At 34.9% G+C, this 17,856-nt stretch overlaps 2 protein-coding genes across 2 annotated transcripts; both read right to left on the minus strand.

Annotated features, from left to right (window-relative positions):
• Positions 1 to 231: 231 nt before the first annotated feature.
• LOC133700837 (dynamin-related protein 4C-like) lies at positions 232 to 2,476 on the minus strand. Its single transcript, XM_062124530.1, has one exon. The coding sequence runs from the start codon at positions 2,408 to 2,410 to the stop codon at positions 377 to 379; it is 2,034 nt and encodes a 677-aa protein (XP_061980514.1). The 5' UTR covers positions 2,411 to 2,476; the 3' UTR covers positions 232 to 376.
• Positions 2,477 to 12,623: 10,147 nt separating this feature from the next.
• LOC133700842 (dynamin-related protein 4C-like) lies at positions 12,624 to 14,895 on the minus strand. Its single transcript, XM_062124537.1, has one exon. The coding sequence runs from the start codon at positions 14,826 to 14,828 to the stop codon at positions 12,783 to 12,785; it is 2,046 nt and encodes a 681-aa protein (XP_061980521.1). The 5' UTR covers positions 14,829 to 14,895; the 3' UTR covers positions 12,624 to 12,782.
• Positions 14,896 to 17,856: the final 2,961 nt, after the last annotated feature.

Consider the following 17,856-nt stretch of genomic DNA (forward strand, 5'->3'; position numbering starts at 1 on the left):
CATATTTCTTTTTATCTATATCAATCACTTCACCTGGCATCCTGGTTCAATCCTTGTTTACCGTTAACTTTTTTTAATATTTATTAACGCATATAGTGAGAAATTAATTTTATTGAACACATTGATCACGCTTTCAAAGTAATTGAATTGATTTTTGATCCGGCAAGGAGGGTGGCACGGACACCGGAACTAGTGGAAGATAGCTGCTGGGAATTTAGCAAACCAGAATCATAATAGCAAACATCTTCATACTAGTATTAAAACATAGGGAAAACAAGATAGATTAACACAAACTCCTTCATGCCATCAATCTTAGAAACAAGACAAGAAAAGCCAAACGGGCATACATAGGTATAGATAGATAGACAGTCACAAACTAGACATTTGAAGCAATTTTGTCCATGATGTTTGCCAGGACATTGTTGGACTCCCTTAACAACTTGATGCTCACATTCAGCTTCTCACGCTTAGCAGCTACCGCTGGAGATTCCTCTAACATTCTTTCTATCGCACCATCATGTCTACCGACAAGCTCCTGGACGATCTCCTCTTCCATTTCCTTGTTCACAAGATTTCGAGCACAGAACTGCAAATGCAGAGCCATAAAATCAACCAACCTCCTCAAAACAATTTTCCAGTAAGCAGTCATTCTCATTTTCAAGTCGAAAGCTTGAAGCAAAACATGCTGCTCATACCCCCTGAGACCTGCAATTGGAACCACTCCCAAACCTTCAATCTTGAATGTAGCAACGTACCCATTTTCCAGGACATCACGCGTGAAATCATGCTGTTGAGCCATGAGCTTGTTCCAGTCATTCATGTATTCAGGATTGCTTGTATAATCTGTCAGTTTCTCCATTTGAACAATCTCTGTGACCCAATTTCTAGAATGCTCTTTCATTCTTGCTATGAGATTATGGCCTGCTCGTCGAGTGGACAGCTGAAGCTGGTGGTAGTTTTCCGAGTGATGCATCAAAACAGATATGACCACACCTTCAATGTAAGTCCATACTTTCTCAACAAAGGCAACTGGTATGTGCGATACCTTTTCAACCTTTTTCTGCAGGATAGAAAGGAAGGTGGTGCGGGGAAGGAAATTTGGCAATTCAATCCCTTTGGCTTCCTCCAAAACCTGAATCTCATCCATCAGAAAGTTCCCTGTAAGGTCATTTTCAGAGCAATTATGAAGTTCACCTGAGTATTGGTTGAGCATTTCAACCAATCTGGTAGTGCAATGCATATTTTTATCTTCTAGATACTCATCATACTCTCCTCTCACAATGATCTTGTTTAGCGACTCTTTGGCGGATCCAACAATGCTCATGAAAGTTGTGAGGGCTTCACCAACCGAGGACAAAGTCTTAGGCATCCTGTTCAGTTCCGAGACACTTGCATTCAGCTTTTCATTAATCTTCCTCACTATCTCTGGCAAGCATCTTGCTATAATAGTTGCTTGAATTTGAACCAGTTTTTGAGCCAAAACTGGGATGCCCACAATGGATTTATCAATCTTGGATAGAAGAGGATGAGTTTCAAACAAGTCAGCTTCTTCCTTGCGTGCTTCCTTGTAAGATTCATCACCAATACGATTTCTCACACAGACATAACCCAGACCTATATTCACATCATCGGCCGTAACCTTCTCAAGCAGTCCTTCTGGAGCTCTGTCTGCTTTGGTGACCACGGCGAGAGTCCTCTCACCATTCTTATCCACTTTCTGTGACATCCTAATAGATTCACAAGTGGTAAAATCAATAGTTGCAGACAAAACATTAAGGATAATACTCTCTTCAGGCCTTATGTACTCCATAATGATATCCGCTATCTGCTCATAGATGTTTTCAGGCTGACCGTGGACAGGAACTCTAGTGATTCCAGGGAGATCAACCATTGTAAGGTCCGGAACGCCATTCTTTTTCACTACCAAAGTCAATGGCGTGTTTGATATGCCCTTAGCATTGCCTGCAATCTCATCAGTGGCAAGACTTATGGCATTGGCGATTTTGGCTTCACTGGTAGGTACTGTTTTGCCATTGAACTCCAAGGAAAGCTCTGGTTCTGGAGCTGTGTGATGTTGCAACCTCATTATGAGAGGTACTCTGGTGCAGATGCCCTGGCCACGAGGGAGGCTGATACCAGCTAGTGATTCAAGAACACTAGATTTCCCTGAAGATTGATCACCAACAACAACAATGGTGGGGAGTTGTATGCCTTCTTTCATGACCTGGAGATGCCTCAGCTTGTCAACTGCATCAAGTAGAGGTCGAATACGTTCATTGAATGATGATACGATGGGGACATGGCTGACTCCCAGCTCCTGATGCTTTTCTTCAATGCTCTGTGGAAGTGATTCCACTTGGTTTTCCGAGCTATTCGACATTTCTTCACTCACTGAACACTCTAAACTCATTTTGTTGACAGAGAGAAACTTCAAATAATTGCTCGCTATTTTTTAATTTGTTATGCTTCAAATGAAGAGGGCAAGGTGAGCATTTAAAGTGAGCCAGGTGGGATGTGAAATAGTGTGGACGCGGGAATCTTTCTTTTTGCGACGACTGCAGATCGACTTTCTTTTTCCAAAAAGGACAATCGTTTGGGAAGCTTAACGAGGAAGGAGATGATCCTTTTCATGGTATTTTTAAAGAGTACTAGGTTGGTTCCTTTTAAATGAGTGGCCTTGCGTGTTCTTTTCTGGTTTGTAAAATCAGAAGTAATACCTACCTAGTTCTTTTCTGGCACAGTTCAAAGAGCTTTCCTTGTTGGAGGTTGGGTCCTTAAGCATGAAGTCACTCGATCCATGCTTGAAATCAGTACCATTGCATGGATGGCTCTCCCTCTCTTGGAAGTAATGTCCGAAATAGCTTTAGTCCAATGTTCTAAAAAATTAAACGAACCTAAGGGGCATTCCCTTAAAATTCAATTATTATTTTTTTTTGCTAAAAAATAATAGTTTCTTATGTTTTTAGATCGTTTTGATGTGCTAATTTCAAAAATAATTTTTTTTAAAAAAATATTATTTTTATTTATTTTTAAATAAAAAACACTTTAAACCGCAACCGCTACCATAATTCCAAATAGATCCTTATTGATTGAGAGCTCATTTTAAACTTCTCAAGCCGAAAGCAAAATGATACTATGACGAGGACATAAGAGAAAACCAAATTGACAAGAATACAGGATTGAGAAAACTAAAAATTAGGTATAATTTTATATTTTTCAGAACAATTTTAGAAATTTATTTAATCAAATCACCACTTGATTTTTTTAAGTTTAGAATTGTAACTCCTTATATTAATTACATTTTAGTCCTCGATTCTTAAAAATTATTTACAATCAAGTCACACTTGATTACTCATCTAAGTTTAAATTTTGACTAAGTGTTTTTAATATGTGTGACCCATTAAGTTCCTAACAAGTTGGCTTAAATATAAATCATAATCCTCATGAAAATAGAATTACTAAATAAATTAAATAATTTAATTTATTATCAATTTAAAAACTAATTGATTTATATTTGAAGATCAAGTATAATGTCCAGCAACATGTCATGATCCTCCAAATATTAGAATATGGTTTAATGTAGCCTTCTATTAACTAGTTTCTTAGTGTAATTATTATTCATTCATCAAGAATGTTCTAATTTAGATATTATAGCATGCAGTGTGTTTACTCTATCAAATCATATTTGTTCTTAACACCATAGTCATTGATTATTTGAATAAAATTTTTAAATTCTTTTCAAATTTCATTTCACCTTACGTAAGAATTTCACAATTAATACTATTTGAGAACAAATAAATTTTTTTTTTAATTCAACTAAGGTGATGAGTCCTCTTTTAATCACTAAACACCTATATATAGTTCATGTTATATTCAATATCTTCCCATTTGTTACCCTTTATTTAGAAAACATGTAGTTAGGATTAAAGTATAATATTCTCTATATAAGATAGCTTAGTGATCTAAAGTCTAAAGATGATTTACATAATTCTCACGTGAGCCTTTCCATAGACACAAGTGATTTCTCTATATGGAATTCTCATGCGGGATACACTGTCATCTAACAAGCACCTACATAATATTTCAAGGTATCCCTTATACCTCAGTTTATGAATAGCTGCCTTCTTTCAAAAAAAAAAAACATAATATATATCATGGTTGATCTTCTTATTTTCTTAATAATTTTCTATTAGTAGGGTTCTTCTCTCTTTTTCTTTTTTATTGCAGAGTTGAATTTCTTGGTATTTCCTGATTATAGGGTTGTCCTGAAATTTTCTTATTGTAGGGTTTGGACTTAGATTCCTTGTTATTATAGATCAAAGATTCTTTCTTTGTCAACTTTGATTCATCAAAATCTTACTGAATTCCAATGAGAATTTTCCTAAAAAATTCAAAAACATATATGCAATGATTTGGGGTCAAAAGCATGCATTCTTACTTGGTTTGGAAATAGAGGTCCCAGCCTTTCTTTTGGTTTCCTATGAACTCCTTTTTTATTGTGAGCTTGTTCATGTGTTAGAAATTATATGGTTGAGTCGGGATCCGTTTATTGTGCTGCCTTTCTTACCCATCATATTCTTGGGAAAAAGTCTCCAACTTTTGTTTCTTATGAGGCCCTTTCTTATCCCATTGAGTATGTGTTTCGACACTGCTTCCTATAATGCTCTTTGTTGATGTTTTAATTGTTTTTTTTATTTTAAAGGTTTTTTAGTTTTGTTTCAACATAAAAACTTTTCAAGAAGAAAATCTTTAAAAGACTTGGTTTTGTTTATGAGAACAGAAAATTTCAATATATGCATCAAAACAGTTCTTTAAGCAATTTCCTTGAGGGTTTCATCGAATTTCAGAACGTAAGTTGTCTTTAGGTCAGGCTTCTACCAGAGGTAACCTTCTGCTTTAGTTTTTTTCAAAATGGTTTCAAGTATCTACTTGAAAAATCTGTATAGAATGCTAGAATTTTTCTTTGCATGGATAAACAAGGGGGTCGCTACTCATTTATCACATCATGTGAACAATAAGATCGTTGTTTATCAACCCAAGTTGTGTGAGTTTGATTAAAAAGGACTTCTAAAGGCACGTAATGTAGGTTATGATTATGGGTTAATAATGAAATGGATGCTTATTTTAGGCTCAAAAGGTGTTTGGGAGTTAAAGGATCACTTTTCTCTTGTTTCTTTTTCTTTGTGAAATAGTTTTATAGACTTTATTTGGATATATATTTTTTTAGAAAGTGAAGGGATAGTAAAGATGATTTTTCCTCATTTCAAACACACATCATCAGTATTGATAAACCTTGTCCTTTTTCTAAAAGAATTTTCTGGTAATTGTAGAGTGACTGCCAACCACTCATCCATGCAATTCAAAATACTATTCATAGACAGGGTCATATCTCATAGTGGGCTTTGGTTTGTTTTGTTTGGTCACCTCTTAATCGAGAATTGCTTAAAAACTTATCTTGATTGTTTTTATGATCCATTTCTCATACTTATGCACAAAACCAATTCTTTCAAGATCTTTCTTTTAAGAAAGGGATTCAAATGTTGTGAGATCATGCAATTTAAAAAAAAAAGGTTCTTTACACGAAGAGTTCATGACAAAACTTTATTTTTATTAACTTGGAAGGAAATGAACATATTATCTATAATATCTTTTTATAGAATCGGAATTCACTACTCTACCTAGATCTTCTCCATCCATTCTAGACAACCTTAAAGCGCCTCCTAAGAAAGCCCTCTTCACTATATAAGAACCCTCATAGTTTGACATCAATTTGCTCTAATCCTCTCTTGGTAAAGATAGTATTTTTTTTAGTGCCAAATCTCCTTCCTAGAACATCTGAGGTCTAACCTTCTTCTCATATTCTTTGGCCATCCTTTTTTGGTAAAATTGATGATGACAAATTATAGCTATCATTTTCTCATTGATCAGATTTAACTGTTTATTCATCACTTTAGCCCACTCTACCTCTTCTAACTTAGAATCTATCAATACTCTCAAAGAGGGTATTTCTACTTCCAAATGCATCACCACCTCCATTCCATATACCAAGGAATATAGGGTAGCTCCCATTGAAGTTTTGGCTGTATTACGATATGTGTGAAAAGTAAATGACAATATCTCATACCAATCTTTGTAACTGATCACCATTTTCTGAATAATCTTCTTGACATTCTTATTGGCAGCTTCTACAATGTCGTTCATCTTTAGTCTATACAATGAGGAATTAGAATGCTTGATTTTCCATTTGGCATAAAACTCTACTATCATCTTGTCGTTGAAGTTCTAAGCATTGCCAGTTACCATCTTTCCTGGTGGACCATATTGGCAGATTAAGTCCTTTTCTATAAAGCTTTTCACCACTTTCTATGTTATATGAGCATATGAATTGGCTTCTACCCATTTTGTGAAGTAGTCAATAGCCATAAGGATGAATCTATGCTCATTGTTGGCTTTTAGGTTAACAGGCCCCATCAAATCAATTCCCTACATTGCAAATTGCCATCATGATGTTAGATTAAATAGAGAAATTGGAGGTGTATTGATCTTATCACTATACACTTGGCACTTATGATATTTTCTAACATAATTGATGCAATCTCTTTCTAATGTCATCCAAAAATAACCAACCCTTTATATTTTCCTTGCTATCATGTGCCCACTAACATGAGTTGAGCAAATCCTTTCATAGACTTCTTACAACACATTTCTAGCGTCAGTCTCATTTAAACATCTTAGCAAGGTTCCGTCAAATGATCTTTTGAACAAAATTTCTCCGTCTAAGTAGAAATCCATTACAATCTTCTCAAGGTTTTCCTATCTGCTTTAAAGGCTTCCACGAGATACTCCTGGTTTTGCATAAAATTCTTAGTATTGTAGTACCAAGGGTTTCCATCTATCTCTCCTTTAACTAAGCAACATTGAACAGAAAAATGTTTGATATCAATGTGTAGCAGTTATACTTTATGTCAAAAATCAATTTTGGCCATGAAAGCCAGTGTGGCCAAAACATCCGTAAAATGGTTCCCTTCCATTCCTAGATGGGTGAACTCTATCTCTTCAAACTCTTCTACTAGTTTGGATAGATATTCTTGGTAAGGTCTTAACTTTTCTTCCTTGGTTTGTCATTCCCCTTTCACTTGATAGATAATCAACATTGAATCATCGTATATATTTTTCTTTCTGGTTCTGAGCTCTAATTTAGCTTCTAAACCCAAGATACTAGCCTTATACTCAGCTGTATTATGGGTGCATTCAAACTGTAGTTTAACCGAAACCATATACTGCTTCTTATTATGAGAGATTATTATTGTGTCAGCTCCATTTCAATATACATTTATCGCTTCATTGAAATACATGCTCCACCAATCTATCTTATTTTCTTCCTCCTCGATTAACAATATGTTTTCATCGGGAAAATCAAAATCCAATAGCTCATAATCTTTAATGGCGTTGTTAGCCAGATGGTCAGCTATTGCGCTTTCTTTCACAGCCTTTCTCATTAAATACATTATGTCGTATTCTACTAACAGAACTTGTCATCTTGCAATTTAACTTGATAAATAAGGTTTGTCACACACACACACATATACAATATATAATGTTGTAATCATTTTGTTGCCCATACTAGCACACAACATAGCTTTTCTATCACCATGTATCTAGACTCACATTCTGTGAACTTCTTACTTAGGTAATAAATAGTTTTTTCTTTCTTTCTGGTTTCATCGTGTTGGCCTAACACACATCTCATAGCTACTTTAGTTATTTTCAAATATAGTATCAAAGGTCTTCTTGATACTGGAGGAACAAGTAGAGGTAGATTTATAAGTACTGCTTGATTTTATTGAAGGCTTATTTGCATTCCTCATTCCAAGTCCCAAGATTCTTTTTCCTTAGTAGCTGGAAGATATGATCACATGTTGTTGTCAGCTAGGATATGAATCGAGCAATATAGTTTAATCTCTCTAGGAATCCCCCCACCTCCTTTTCTATCTTAGAAGATGACATAGATTAAATGACTTTCACTTTATCATGATTCACCTCTATCTATTTTTCACTTACCATGAATCTTAGAAACTTCACGGACTTAACTCCAAATGAATATTTTGCAAGCTTGAACCTTAGTTTGTACCACCTACTTAATCTTTTGAACAACTTCCTTAACATCTAGACATAACTCTCTCCTTTCTTGGACTTGGCAATCTATCATCTACATACACTTTAATTTCTTTGTGCATCATATCATGAAATAACATCATTATATCCCTCTGGCAGGTGGCCTCTGCATTCTTCAACTCGAATGGCATCACCATATAGCAGAATGTTCCCCATGGTATGACAAAAATTTTTTTATTTATTTATCTTCTAGAGCCATTTTTATCTAGTTATACCTTAAGAAGCCATCCATGAAGCAACACGTTGAACTTTATGTAGCATTGTCAACCAAAACATTTATTTATGGCAAAGAAAAGTCATCTTTGGGGCTAGGTTTGTTCAAATCTCTAAATCAATACAGCTTTTGATCTTTCCCTTTTTTGTTGGCACGCAACTACATTAGATACTAATTATGGACATTTAACTACTTCTAAAAAACCAGCGTCCCACTACTTTTCAATCTTTATCTTGACTTTAATCAGGATGTCAGGATGAGTCATTCTCAATTTTTATTTGACCGGTTTGCATCCTTCTACTAGTGATATTCTGTGTGTTATGATATCCATATCCAAACCAGACATATCCTCGTAAGACATCTATATACTCCTGTAATAGGGCGATCATTTCTACTCTATCCTCGGGAGTAACTGAGGCTTCTATTTTCAATTCCTTCTTAAATTGATCATTACCCACATTTATGGTTTCAAGTTCTTCTGTAGCAAATAGGTCTGCTCATGTTGCTCCATTAATTTTGTGAATTCCCTGATATCATTTTAATCCTTTTCTTCTTCTTCTGTAGCTATTACATATTTGTTATATTTTGGTCATTCATTCTTGGTTCAAGGTGTATATGGTGTTATGGAAGACCCACTTTCAAGTTTCTTTAAAGCAGAAACTATTCAGTTTAAATGCACGAGTGAGAAAAATATCAATGAAGAAAACAATTTTAAGAAATACAATGATTTCATTAATTAGAAAAGGTGGGCTCAACAACAAAGGCAAGATCTAATTGACATTTAAGCGTTAAATGTTAACTAGGGAAAACAAAGCAAATAAAAACAGCAACAAAATGCATAATAAGATCAGCAATGCTAAGTTACATTTTAAACACCAATGGAACTTTCCTAGTCACTCAGTTTTGAAACTTCTCGCCCTTAGCTAGCTTTTGCATAAAGGTATTGGCAAAGAATTTTTCTAGAGTGTGGATGGTCAACTGCGGCGGCACTTCATCTTCCTTTCCAGCCTCTGTCTTCTTGTCGTCCCCTTTAACCTTATCTTCTTCAAAGGTGTTTATATTCATAGTCGAAAGTTCCTGACCAAGACTTTCCAATCCCTTATCAGGTTGTATTACATATGCAACCTGTAGGAACAAAACCCTAAGGGGAGGGATTGCCAGCTCTTCTTTTTCAGGCTCTCTTCCCTCAATTCTATCCATTCTTCTTTTTATTCTCACACTAACAACCTATCTATAATCCTTTTTTTTAGGCTTGTATCTAAGCTTGAATCTTTGATCAGCATATTTAACCTTTATCATATTAACCTTCTTTGGCATTCCAGTGCCAAGGTCGCGTTGAAATGGAATTCCATGTTTCAAGAGGCATTTAGCTGCCATCTTCGCTGCTTGTGAAACTCTTGATCTTCTCAACACTGTGCTCTTAGGAAATCACTCGGTGTTTACAATTTCAATAGCATAGATATCCCCATCTTTGCAATCTCTTACTTCTAGGAATGGTACAACCATATTCTTTATCATGGAAATTATCTCCTTGGCCTTGATAGTCACCAACATCCCATTCATGATGTACTTTAAACACTAGTGTATTGATGAAGTTACTACCCCAGTTGCATGAATCGAAAGCCTTTCTAACAACATGTTATAGAAAAGGTATCCATAACTTGTAGCGTTATCAAGAAAACATATGGCTTCATATATAGCTACACTTCTAGAGTCCCAATAATCTATCTAGGTGAGCCATCATATGCACTCGCCATCATGGTGCTAGTTTTTATGTGCGATTCATCGATGGGCATTTCTTTTAGCATATGTTTTGGCAACACATTAAAGGTTAAACCATTGTCGATGAGCACTTTACCTATAAAGCAGTCTTTGCATATGACATGGATGTACAAGGGCTTGTTGTGTCTAGTTCCTTTAGCATCCAACTCATCCTTTGTGAACTACAAGTAATTACTTGCATGGATCCTCCTTACTAGATGTTCCATGGTTTTCTTCTCAATATCCTAAGGTACATAAGCATTGTTCAACACTTTTTGCAGGACATTTTAGTGTAGTTTGGAGCTAGGTATTAAGGACGTAAAAGAGATCTTGACTAGGGTGTTTTTTAGCTAATTCACTATGCAATATTCATTATGCTTTATCATATTTAGGAAATTATTTGACTCTTCCTTAGTCGCAGGTTTGTTAACCTCAAGTTCTTTGTCAAAGCTTGTTACTTCCATACCTTTAGCTTTCCTTAGCTCTTCAGGCGTGAAACAACAACCACTCTAGGTCAACTTACTGATTTCATCTTAGAATAAGGGAGCATAACTCTTGATATTAGAGGTACAACCATAATTGTAAGGCATCACATTATGATTTCTTTTATTTGCATAGGATAGTTTGATCAAGATTAGTTTGGGTGGTCCATTAACTATTAGTTAGATCTTACATACTTCTAATGGTTTCTCTTAACCTTCCATCATCCTTACCTCATTGCTAAACTCTATAGACTTTATCCTCAATTCTTCTATAGTTAGCATTCTTACCACCTTTTGGAGAAACTCAATACAATCCTCAATGTGATGTCTCTTTGCTTCATGAAACTCACAATGTTCACCCTCTCCCAAATGATATTCAGCATTCCTTTTTAAAAATCCTGATTGTATAAGCATGTCATACAATCTTTTCATGGATACCTTCAGCGCCTTTGTTCTTGTTCCCAATTTCCACCATACCTACCCCATTGTTTCTTGCAACATAGTTAGGTAACATATTCGAATTAACATTGGTGAATCCTCGAAAGTTATCTATCCTATCTTAATGAGCTCCAACAACTTTTTCTTAAAGGCGTAGCCAATTTCAATACCATGGCCAGGATTGCCAGCGTGGTATTGACAAGTTAGATATGGCTTATACTAGACAAGAAATGGTGATTGCATTGGTGGTACAGGGAGAGGAACTATATACCCAATACTCAACAGTTTAGCATACAAATATTTCAATGGCATTGATAGAGGTGGTAGTTGTTCTAGGGTATTTCTGGTGCTTCGTCTTTGGTAATAGTTCTAGTTATTTGCTTGATTGGTTTGATTCTAGACAAATAGCTGGTAACTTGAGAGGTATGTGTTTGGAGGTTACAGTAGTTTACTTTTTTACCCTTGTACCCTTCTTCCAGGTTGTTCACATCATTCTCCCACACATAACTTCATGAAAGAAATTGAGTTAAATCACAGAAAGAAAAGGAGCTTTAGGGTCGGCCATGGGAAAAGAAATTAGAGGATGAATTATTTTATTTAAATGATGTGAAATTATAGATACATTGATAAAATTACACAAGAAAAAATATATTGAAGGTTATGTATTGGGAGTTTGCATGTGTTATAAAAAATATTGTTTAAAAGTCTAGGTAAAGTTGTTAACTTGTAAACTTGGCAAGAATATGAACTTTAAGTTACTTGTAATGTTATAAGTAATTTAAATAAATAGAAAAGCTTTAAATGAATCAACAAACTTTTAAAAAATAAAATCAAGAAAAAAATATTTATAGAGTGCAACGAAAATACAATGCCATATTGTATTGCCCCTGATTTTGAACATAGCAACCAAGTTACATTTGGATCTACTGGGTTAAATGGACCATACCGAGCCAACTCTAACACAGTTGGATTTGAAACCCAAGTCATGCAAGGGACCACGCATAGGACAATGTTAGATAAAAAAAAACAAAAAAACTATGCTAACAAGTTATTTTGTTTCAAGTCAATTTTTTTATTTTTGTTTTTTCAAATATATTGATGCATAATTAAATAAAGATGTTAAGTAGCATGACATGTCGCAAGATTATATTTCTTTATGTATATCAATTACTTAGCATTCGAGTTCAATCTTTGTTTATTTTTATAGATAAATTACAACAACAAAAAAACATAAACGAACCATGCTAACAAATTATTTTGTTTCGATCTAATTTTTTCCTTTTAAATATATTGACACATAATTAAATAAAATATGATGTTGTGAGATTATATTTCTTAATCTATTTCAATCACTTGGCATCCCGTTCAATCTTTGTTTATTGTTAACCATTCTTTTTAATATTTATTAATAAATATAGTGAGAAATTAATTCTATGAAACACATTGATCACGCTTTCAAAGTGCTTGAATTGATTTTTGATCAGGCAAAGAGTATAGCACGGACACCGGATCTAGTGAAAGAAAGCTGCTAGGAATTTAGCAAACCAGAATCATAATAGCAAACATCTACGTACTAATATTAGAACACAAGGAAAACAAGATAGATTAACACAAACTCTTTGATGCCATCAATCTTAGAAACAAAAAAGGAAAAGCAAAGCCAAACGGGCATAGATAGGTATGGATAAATAGATAGATAAACAGTGCTCAAACTAGATATTTGAAGCAATTTTGTCCATGATGTTACCCAGGACATTGTTGGACTCCCTCAACAACTTGATGCTCACATTCAGCTTCTCACGCTTAGCAGCTACCGCTGGAGATTCCTCTAACATTCTTTCTATCGCACCATCATGTCTACCGACAAGCTCCTGGACGATCTCCTCTTCCATTTCCTTGTTCACAAGATTTCGAGCACAGAACTGCAAATGCAGAGCCATAAAATCAACCAACCTCCTCAAAACAATTTTCCAGTAAGCAGTCATTCTCATTTTCAAGTCGAAAGCTTGAAGCAAAACATGCTGCTCATACCCCCTGAGACTTGCAATTGGAACCACTCCCAAACCTTCAATCTTGAATGTAGCAACGTACCCATTTTCCAGGACATCACGCGTGAAATCATGCTGTTGAGCCATGAGCTTGTTCCAGTCATTCATGTATTCAGGATTGCTTGTATAATCTGTCAGTTTCTCCATTTGAACAATCTCTGTGACCCAATTTCTAGAATGCTCTTTCATTCTTGCTATGAGATTATGGCCTGCTCGTCGAGTGGACAGCTGAAGCTGGTGGTAGTTTTCCGAGTGATGCATCAAAACAGATATGACCACACCTTCAATGTAAGTCCATACTTTCTCAACAAAGGCAACTGGTATGTGCGATACCTTCTCAACCTTTTTCTGCAGGATAGAAAGGAAGGTGGTGCGGGGAAGGAAATTTGGCAATTCAATCCCTTTGGCTTCCTCCAAAACCTGAATCTCATCCATCAGAAAGTTCCCTGTAAGGTCATTTGCAGAGCAATTATGAAGTTCACCTGAGTATTGGTTGAGCATTTCAACCAATCTGGCAGTGCAATGCATATTTTTATCTTCTAGATACTCATCATACTCTCCTCTCACAATGATCTTGTTTAGCGACTCTTTGGCGGATCCAACAATGCCCATGAAAGTTGTGAGGGCTTCACCAACCGAGGACAAAGTCTTAGGCATCCTGTTCAGTTCCGAGATACTGGCATTCAGCTTCTCATTAATCTTCCTCACTATCTCTGGCAAGCATCTTGCTATAATAGTTGCTTGAATTTGAACCAGTTTTTGAGCCAAAACTGGGATGCCCACCATGGATTTATCAATCTTGGACAGAAGAGGATGATTTTCAAACAAGTCAGCTTCTTCCTTGCGTGCTTCCTTGTAAGATTCATCACCAATACGATTTCTCACACAGATATAACCCAGACCTATATTCACATCATCGGCCGTAACCTTCTCAAGCAGTCCTTCTGGAGCTCTGTCTGCTTTGGTGACCACGGCGAGAGTCCTCTCACCATTCTTATCCACTTTCTGTGACATCCTAATAGATTCACAAGTGGTAAAATCGACAGTTGCAGACAAAACATTAAGGATAATACTCTCTTCAGGCCTTATGTACTCCATAATGATATCCGCTATCTGCTCATAGATGTTTTCAGGCTGACCGTGGACAGGAACTCTAGTGATTCCAGGGAGATCAACCATTGTAAGGTCCGGAACGCCATTCTTTTTCACTACCAAAGTCAATGGCGTGTTTGATATGCCCTTAGCATTGCCTGCAATCTCATCAGTGGCAAGACTTATGGCATTGGCGATTTTGGCTTCACTGGTAGGTACTGTTTTGCCATTGAACTCCAAGGAAAGCTCTGGTTCTGGAGCTGTGTGATGTTGCAACCTCATTATGAGAGGTACTCTGGTGCAGATGCCCTGGCCACGAGGGAGGCTGATACCAGCTAGTGATTCAAGAACACTAGATTTCCCTGAAGATTGATCACCAACAACAACAATGGTGGGGAGTTGTATGCCTTCTTTCATGACCTGGAGATGCCTGAGCTTGTCAACCGCATCAAGTAGAGGTCGAATACGTTCATTGAATGATGATACGATGGGAACATGGCTGACTACCAGCTCCTGATGCTTTTCTTCAATGCTCTGTGGAAGTGATTCCACTTCGTTTTCCGAGCTATTCGGCATTTCTTCACTCACCGAGCCACACTGCTTAAGCACTGAACCCATTTTGCTGACAGAGAGAAACTTCAAATAATTGCTTGCTATTTTTTAATTTGTTATGCTTCAAATGAAGAGGGGAAGGTGAGCATTTAAAGTGAGCCAGGTGGGATGTGAAATAGTGTGGCTCGGGAATCTTTCTTTTTGCGACGACTGGAGATTTACTTTCTTTTTCCAAAAAGGAGAATCGTCTGGGAAGCTTAACGAGGAAGGAGATGATCCTTTTCATGGTATTTTTAAAGAGTACTAGGTTGGTTCCTTTTTAAATGATCAGTGGCCTTGCGTGTTCTCTTCTGGTTTGTAACATCGTCACCAGGTACAGTTCAAAGAGGTTTCCTTGTTGGAGGTTGGGTCCTTAAGCATGAAGTCACTCCATGCTTGAAATCAGTACAAGCTAAGTGATAATAAAGGTCATGTGAAATCTTCTAAAATATTAATGGGTAAAAGAATTGGAGATAACCGTATGTATTTACAGAAATAATCTTTCTTCTTTTTTTTTTTAGATAAGACCCGCATAAAAATACGCTATTATTTATTATCATAAAGCTAAAGTAACGGGAGTCTTTATATCATTCGTGGGTGCGGCTAACTCTTCATGAGGTAATTCTATTATTTATTATTTTTTAAGGTAAAAGCACCCTAACTAAGAGTTTATTTTGGAATATACTTGCGGTTATTTTTTAAAGTGTTTTTTATTTTAAAATATATTAAAATAATATTTTTTTATTTTTTTAAAATTATTTTTAAGATCAGCGCATCAAAACGATCCAAAACATAAAAAAATATAATTTTTAATAAAAATAAAAATATTTTTTTAAAAAACATGGTTAGCTTGCATTTCCAAATATTTTCTTGAAAACAAAAATAAATAGAAACATATTTCTAATAAAGGAACCCATGGATCATATTCCTCTCCAATATGGGTTTTGCTCACATCGCGAATAAATGCATGGATGGCTCTCCTTCTCTTGGAAGCTCATGTTTGTTTCCCGGAATTCATTTTCCGGGAAACCACTTTCCAAACTTTCCTGTGTTTGTTTGCCATTAGGAAAGTTGGTCAACGGAAAACACTTTCCGGTCAACGGAAAACACTTTCTGGTCAACGGAAACACTTTTCAGTCAACGGAAAACACTTTCCAGTCAAAGAAAAATTTGGTTTGATTTCTAGGAAAGTGTTTTCCCTTTTGGCTGTGTTTGTTTTCCGGAAAGTGGTTTCCGGGAAACCACTTTCCAAACTTTCTTGTATTTGTTTGCTATTGGAAAAGTTGGTCAACGGAAAACACTTTCCAGTCAAAGGAAAATTTGGCTTGGTTTTCAGGAAAGTGTTTTCCTGAAAAATTTGGGCGGAAAACACTTTCCGGAAGTTGTGAAAAATTTAGAAATGTCATTATTTGCTAATTATATCAAATTTAATCCTCAAACTTTTGATTGTTATATATAATTTGTTTTGAATATTTATTTTTTAATTTCATCTCTTAAAATTTAATTTTTATATTAATTTTGGTCCTTATTTTTATAATTGCTATTTGCTTTTTTCTTATCATTTTTTTATTGAAATTTTTTATCTATCAAATTTGGTCCTCATTCTTTTGATTTTTACTTATTTTATTTGAAATAATTTATAAAATGTTAATTATTATTATTTTAATTTCTTCACCTTTCATTTTTTTTGATTTTTTAGATTTGATCTCTATTATTTTGATTATTATTTATTTTATTTCAGATAATTTATGAAATTATATTTTTTTTTCAATTTCATTCTCATTCAACTTTTTAATTTGTAAGATTTGTTCCTCATTATTTTAATAAACTTGAAAAAATAAAATATTAATAAGTTATTTTCCAGCTCATTTTCCATAACATAACCAAACACTGGAAAGTGTTTTCCAACTTATTTTCCATTACACTACCAAACATCGGAAAATACTTTCCCGGAATTCACTTTCCCGGAATTCACTTTCCCCGGAATTCACTTTCCAAAAGGAAACTACTTTCCTGCAAACAAACGGGGACTTATCAAGTAGAAAGCAAAATGATACAATGATGAGGACACAAGAGAAAACCAAAATGACAAGAATACATTATTAGATGTGATGGCCTTCAGGAATTATAAAATTTAACCTTCTATAATTAATAACGATATGCAATAATAAATAAATAAATAAATAAAACAATTGAGCTCGGTTTAGGAAATGTTTTTTGAAAACAATTTGCATTCATATTTGATATCTCAGTCCACAAGGACTCAACACTTAGAAGATGTTTGATATTTGGTTACATTTAAAACACAAAACATAGGTTTATGTTTGGGTAACCCATTAAAATTTGTGGTCCAACGACATGTTAACAAAAAGCAATAGTTGCAAACTCACTCTAATAAAAAAACACAATCTTTCTTCACAGGTCATTTATCCCAATAAAATTAGTGTCTTCCTTTTCTATTATTATCATCAGAGTTTTTAAACTCGGTCCAAGACTTGAGTTCTGGGTTTTGATCAGATTGTCGGGTTGTCCGGGTCAATTCTGATTTTTTTAATTAAAACGACATCGTTTTAGTAAAAAAAACAAGTCAACCGGTTGCAACCGGGTTTTTAACCGGGTCAGCCGAGTTATCCCGAGTTTTGACTTCCTCTATTTTTTCTTAAACCCGACCCGGTTCCAGCCCCGGGTAGGCTGGGTCCCGGATCGACCCACCGAGCCGAATCGAGTTTCAAAATCATACTTCTTATTCTAATGTATTCTTTCTTTTTTATTGTTCTTGTTCCAATGTATTATAATTGCTATTCTTTCTTCACATGCTAAGGTCATTTATCCTAATAAAATCAATGTCTTTCTTTTTTTTTATTATTATTCCAATGTATTATGATTGCTATGCAAATTATAAAAAACTTTAATTTATAATATCAATTTTAATTATAATTTTAACCAAACACTTTTAATATGTTTTTTATTAAATAATATTTTCAAATAAAGTTTTAACTAATTTAAATTAAATCAACAATAACTAAAAATAATTTTTCAAAACCTATTATTTTTC

This window comes from Populus nigra, chromosome 8 (assembly GCF_951802175.1).
Source record: "Populus nigra chromosome 8, ddPopNigr1.1, whole genome shotgun sequence".
Classification (NCBI taxonomy): domain Eukaryota; kingdom Viridiplantae; phylum Streptophyta; class Magnoliopsida; order Malpighiales; family Salicaceae; genus Populus; species Populus nigra.

Coding starts and splice junctions, on each gene's coding strand:
- LOC133700837 (XM_062124530.1), bottom strand. CDS start 2,410: ATGAGTTTAGAGTGTTCAGTGAGTGAAGAAATGTCGAATAGCTCGGAA.
- LOC133700842 (XM_062124537.1), bottom strand. CDS start 14,828: ATGGGTTCAGTGCTTAAGCAGTGTGGCTCGGTGAGTGAAGAAATGCCG.